Genomic DNA, 6,609 nt, shown 5'->3' on the forward strand with positions numbered 1-6,609 from the left:
AACAGCAGTGAAGAAACTTTTAATGGTATGTTATGACGTAGACCAAAAAAATGCACATGAATCAACATCAATTTCAAAACATTGATTCAACACAATTATGCATCCAGATCCACATTCAGATGATGGTTGAATCAATATTAATGTCAGTTATGGTTGAAACCTCAACATTGATTCAACATGCAAGTCACTGACCACTTTCAGTATCGTTTTAATGTCGGGCTTCAATATGGATCTAATGTTTCTGCCCAACTTTGTTTCAATGTTGATTCACTCGGTTTCCTATCTGGGTTGTTTTTGTTCTAATTGACCTTTGCAAACTTGTTGAGAGGTTGAATTCTATTTTAGGTCGAGTATCTCTTCTTGTTTAATCCATTGTAAAATGTTCTTATGGTGCATTCATACCCTTCCTTGTCTAGCCTTGTGGCCTTTGTGGATGTTGTTACTAAAAACAGAAAGCTGGTGTCTATAGTAGTAACAATTCAAGAGAAAGCACAAAACAAATCCAAAACAAAGTGATAAACGCAATAATTTTCAACAGGAGGAGGATCAAAAATGGCATAATGAGGAAACTGAAACACTAAAGTTTATTTAGAGAGAAATATGGCTACATAAGAATGAAATAAAGGAATTCAATTATGTTTTACAAGAAGCCTAAAGAAAATATATCAAGAATTGAAGTTTTAAAAGCCTCTGGATTTTCTTTACAAGCCATCCTCTCATCAACAAAGATGGTCCAAGTACAAAAAACTAAGCTTTACCTTTAAGTCTGATAAGGCTAATAGATGGGAAACACACATTTCATTACGAAAATAACACTAAACTGATGATGTTATGATTTAAAAAAAAAAAAAAAAAACATCTTAAGAAGAAAGTTCTTCTTGTTTATTTTTCTAAAAATGATCAGTGAGTAATTCTAGTACAAGTCCAGGGTCAAGAATGGACCAACACAGCAAGAGAAGCGTCAGTCCTTTCACAGCTGCTCAAAGTGATCATTTGGGGCAAACATCACCACATTACTTCTTAGACCTTTACTTGAGGCTGATTAGGGAAGACACTTTCTTAAAAATAGAATCTGACATCAGGTAATCTTGAGGTAAGAAAAATTGGCTACACTGTAGATTCACACCTTAAAAATGAAGTAGAGGCATTGACAGTAACCAGGCCCTTCCAAACTATATATGCACTCTTTATGCTGTTCCACTTGCAACTGATTTGGAGTCTGACGCTTGAAATGGGCTGACAGAGTTTGTCTCCATGGCCAGGTAAACAAAAATCACGAATGTGGCCAAAATAGCGAACAGGGCCAGCTTTTTCCATAAAGTCATGCTGCACCGCACTGCTCTGGTTGGACCTGCAGATGGAGCTGTAACAGGAAGCTTGGAGGAGGAGGAACTAGAGGAGCTAGAAGATGTGAAGGAGGTGGAGGGATTCAAACTGGACATTCTGTTGACTGCATGGCTCCCTGTGTAGGAGTAGCTGCTGGTCTTTGTGGTTTTTGGAGACGGACAGGAATTCTCATCACTCCATAAGTCACTGGAGATTAGCGGGCGCCCAGCTGCTCCTCGGATGGGCTTTCGGCAGCTAGCGCTGTGAAAAAGAGTTCAGAATCAAGTTTCTCATAAACAACATGAATCAGGTCTAATAGAATTTTGCTTAGAGCTACACTACAACTCTCACCACTTACAGGTGCAACTTAAGATTACACCTTTATCAAGAAGAATTAGATCAGCTGACATCTGATAACAAAATAATCATACTAGTAAAATGAAAATCAATAAAATATTAACCTCTGACTGCTTTGCTGTTATTGGTTCAAAGTCCCAAAACTAAAATAAATGTGTAAAGGAAAGTGGGTCTATGTGCCTCACTTTAGCACATTTGTAGCAGAGCAGAGAAGCAAAGATGAAGACCTGAGCGAACAGCTTTTCTTTCACTAAACTGTTGTGCTGATGTTTCTTAGCTCAGAGGGGCCATGACAGGATGCTTAGACAGAAATGGCTCCAAACCTCAGACATGCAGCTTTCAGTTCATAACCAAGTCAAGTCGCTTATTTGTACATTTCAGCAACAGGCCAATTCAAAGTGCTCAACACAGTCAGTGTATCCAGGTAAACTAATATCCCATTGAAAAATGAATATATTTCATCGACAATAATGAAATCATAAACCTCATACAGATATTCAATCATCAATCAAACCACACAGACACACATAAGGTCCATCATAAACAAAAAGACAGAATAATAACAAAAAGACAAATACAATTTTCATCCACTGCCATATAAACTAAAGCGCCAGCGATTCCACAAACTAGAGAAGAACCTCACTGAGCTTTGAACAGGATTGGTCAAAGTCTGAATGACGCCGTTTACAGATCAGGTTAACCTATACTGTACATAAGATTTCCAAATGTAGCAGAACAGGTTGGTACACTATCATTTACAATCATCTGACTGGCACTACTCCATCGCTGCACCTCCAGCAGCATCCTCATGCCATCATTGTACGAGACCTGAAGATTATGCGTGCTGCTTTTTCTGTATTGCCGCCACAGCTGGCCAGTAAACATCGGAAAAAAATATGCCTTAAAGAGTGAAGTTTTGACATGGAGGGAGCATATAGAGAACTTTCAAAGAAGCATATTAGCTTGTGCATATTGCATACAACTCTGCCTGTAAATGTATCCATCAGCAGACAGGTCATCGGTGATACAATGTCACAAATATTTCACCTCATCACTGACTTGCAGGATGCTGCCAGAGTAAAGTCAAGGAAAGATAATCTAGCTTCCCATGCATAATGCTGCATTATGGATACACTGTGTGGTGGAAGACATTGGAAATGGGAGAATCAAAAGGGAAGGTCTTCTGCCCTATCATGATGATTGACTTATTGGTCAACTTAGTTAGTTATTTGGGTGTTGGCCATTTTCAGTTTTTGAAAGTATAGACACAAAGCATAGATAATATGAAATGTTTTAGAAAAGGAGACCTCTGGTTACCTGATTCCTGTTGGACTGTTTATATCAGGAAAAAGCTCCTTCAGAACATCTTTCTCCACTTTTAGCATCTGATCATTGGCAGTGATTTTCTCAACCTGCACAGAGAGAGCAAAATTAATTTGAACAGTGAATGTCAGCAGGTTTTATGACTGTCACATCTGGCCCTATAGTCACATTGGCACACAGCAGAGTTCCAACAATACACAAATATCATGGTTTGGTACATGTCTCTGCTTTAAAGTCATGGCTTGATAAACTTTATATATCCTGTAATCAAGAAAAAAAAATAAAAAAAGTATTAATTTAGTTTTACTTTGACATGAATAAAATAATGTTTTTTTTAATTTATGAAATCCATTTCCTTTTGCATCTCAAACTCCCAGTTGGTTGTAGCAGATGGCTGTTTGTACTGTGCCAGATTCTGGTTCTGCCGGAGGTTTCTTCATTTTAAAGAGCCGTTTGTCCTCTCCACTGTCGCTACATGCATTTTTGGTTTGAGGGATTGTTGTAAAGTCAACTACACAGTGCAAGTGATTGTCACTACAATTCATGGTTCCATTTTCCACATAATGTAACCGGTAGTGCTTATGATTAAAAAAATAATAATTATGTGATTGGTATCAGTGATTGGCCCTCATTGGTGATCGGAATCGGAAGGAAAAAACCTGATCGGCACATCTCTAATCATTACTATAAGGGAATAAATCAGAGAAAATTCCTGCTGACTGGAGGCAGACACGTAGCTTGCCTGCTGTCAGGAGTTTCTGTGTTTGATGGCTTATTGAAGGTTTTAGTGACATAAATCTAAAACTAGACAGAGGATCTCAAAGGTCTCCACACCCTGTGGAAAGCATGCTATGGAAACCATCCTTGATTATGTCAAAGCATTTTTCCACAACTGTGACATGCATTACATCCCTAACTGCTCTTGTAAAAAATATACTAAATATATACAATTGTAGAATACTTGCGCATATTTGAAGCCAGACTAATCATCAACATGCTTCAAGTTAGCTAAAGATTATTTGACTGGAAGAATGCTATTTTGGAACCACTAATTTTGTGCTTAATGTATTTTAATTGTAATTAAATTGTAGAAAATCACAATTCGAAGTGTACCAAGTGTACTATCAGCTGCTTTTTTGGAACAACTAGAGGTATACTTTGTGCACTTTAAGTATACAGCTTTTTATGCAATATAAACACGCTTAATGGTTGTTCAAATTTCATAATATCTACGACTTACATGCGAGCCTCTGTGTGAACTGCAAACAAGGTAAAAGTGTATGGGGAATTTTTTCTGCCATAAGTCGAGAGCACACATCTTCAGTCTGAAAACAGGACTTCACGTCTTTGTTCTCTAAACTTGTAATGCTTGTACTCAAAACTTTTGCTCTCTTTCAAATATTCATTGCTGGTGTGCTGTGGTGGTGCAGGGGTTAAGCACAACCCACATATGGAGGCCGTAGTCCTCGACGCAGCTGTCGCAGGTTCAATTCCTGGCCTTGGCGACCTTTGCTGCATGTCTTCCCCCTTCTCTCATTACCCACTTTCCTGTCAATTAACTCTCAAATAAAGGCCCCTAGAGCCAAAAAAAAATAATCTTTAAAACAAATATATATATTCATTGCTTTTTCAAACCTTTTCCTTGCGCTCAAAACTTGTCTCTGTTCAGTCAAATTTCCGCTTGCAAACGTCTCTGCTCGCTTGCAAATCATTTTCTGCTCACAACGAAAGCAAAAAAGTACCACCACCTGGCAATTCTTAGAAGAGGCTACAATAACATCACATGTAGCGAGTGTGCCAAGTACACATGGATGGTAATGATGGAGAATATTTGGCAATTTTATAGCTGTTAATTTCCTACTCATTATGGTCCACCATGGTTATTGTTTTCCTTCCCACTTGCGTGCATCAGGACTAAGAATCGTGACGTTTGTCGAGTACGAATGACGTTCAGGTCGGAATGAAACCTGGCCGTAGAGACACAGGTCACATTTGAAAAGATCAGAAACGTATCAGATTTAGGAACACATTTTCAAGTGGCCATTTGTCAAAGTTGTGTCTGTGTTTTCATGCAAGACTGTCATAAAAAGATCAGATACAGGTTGAATAAAAGCAAACAAATTGTTTCACTCTGATTTGGGTCACTTCAGGCTGCAGTGTGAATGTAGCCTAAGACACCACTCAACAGCACTGCAGAAAGTAGGACTATTGAGTAATCTCAGGTCTTCCCTGGTACAGCAGCTGTTTGGTTTAGTAGAGTCAGATTTCTTAACTATTTTCTTACCGCCTGGTTCTGGCTGCTGCTGCTGCTGTTGTTATGACTGCTAGCTGGGGACTTCCCTCTGTTCCTCACTTGAGTCTCCACCACTGGAACTAGTTCAGGTTCAATCACAGGTTCTGGTACTGCCACCGCTACTGCAATACACAATAAAGTCCATTACAACTGTCCCACAACAGCCAGCACATGCATGTCTCTCCATTAAGACAGACAAAAGATTTAGGTCTGTGTCAGTCTTCCACAGGCCCAATTTGATTTGATTTATATTATTTGACTTCTAAAGGCAGACTCAGTCTGACAGTACAGAAACACTAGACATGACTCGGGGTATAACAACAAACCCAATTGTCACTGTTACTGTGATTGTTTTGTTCTTTTGATTCTGAAGTGTGGCTCCAACTAGGAACATCCCAATTGGGTTTTTTGTCTCTTCAGTCCGAATCCTTTGATTCTGAGTATCGGGCGGTACAGAGTCCTGAGCCGATAATTCAAAATTACCTTTAGAAAAATAGGAAGCATGAAGAAAGAGATACAGTAGGTCCTTTATTTTTTGTTTTATTCTTTGCATGCTCTTGAAATACGAACGCATGTGTCCCTACCTCCCACTTCCAACAGTACTATTGATAGATACTGTTACGGTCCCATTTGTGTTGAGAATAAATATTCATATACATCCAATCCCTGATCGGGATATAGTGCCCGATTCCAATCAAGTCTGAAACTACTTGATCAGGCCAGATTTCCGGTCACATAGTCGGATCGAGACATCCTTAGATTCAACAAATAAATACGATTTTGTACCTGCATAGAGATCTTCATTCTGAAAAGGGAAACCACTAGAAGAATGGAGGACCAAACCGACATAATAATAGAATAAATAAAATAAATATATAGATAAAAGAATAAATGTATAAATAAAAGAATAAATATATATTTTGTCTAGTCTTGTTTTTGCTTCTCCCTTTTCTGCTTGCTGCATTTCTGCTTGGTCTTTTTCCGTTGACACTCCTGTCAAGTCATAATCAATATTTTAAATAATTTTAATGTTAAATAATCTAATGTCTTCTTCAATAGCTTCCATATTGTGTGCCACATTGACTAGAAATCAGTGTGTAACCAATCGCAATCGACCGGTGGATTGTGGAAGGTTTTGAGTCGATCTCTGCAGTAAGTGACAAACTGAATGCTGCCCAGAGGCTAAAACCAGCGCATCCTCTTCTGATTCACTTATCAAAATATTGATACATATATATATACATACATATACTTTTGTATATGTATGTATACATTTTAAAAGAGGCTAGTCTGTTTCATGTAAAAGCATG

The 6,609-nt window shown here is 38.3% G+C and overlaps 1 protein-coding gene across 1 annotated transcript; it reads right to left on the reverse strand.

Annotated features, from left to right (window-relative positions):
* Positions 1–558: 558 nt before the first annotated feature.
* On the reverse strand, positions 559–5,437 carry LOC106943385 (uncharacterized; the record flags this gene model as incomplete). Its single annotated transcript, XM_015026697.1, has 3 exons — positions 559–1,587; positions 3,001–3,095; positions 5,291–5,437. Coding segments are annotated over 3 exons (642 nt in total), but the record flags the coding sequence as incomplete, so codon positions are not given.
* Positions 5,438–6,609: the final 1,172 nt, after the last annotated feature.

The sequence above is a fragment of the Poecilia latipinna genome, unplaced genomic scaffold, assembly GCF_001443285.1.
Source record: "Poecilia latipinna isolate Pla-1442-1.1 unplaced genomic scaffold, P_latipinna-1.0 Scaffold5241, whole genome shotgun sequence".
NCBI classification, from domain to species: Eukaryota; Metazoa; Chordata; class Actinopteri; order Cyprinodontiformes; family Poeciliidae; genus Poecilia; species Poecilia latipinna.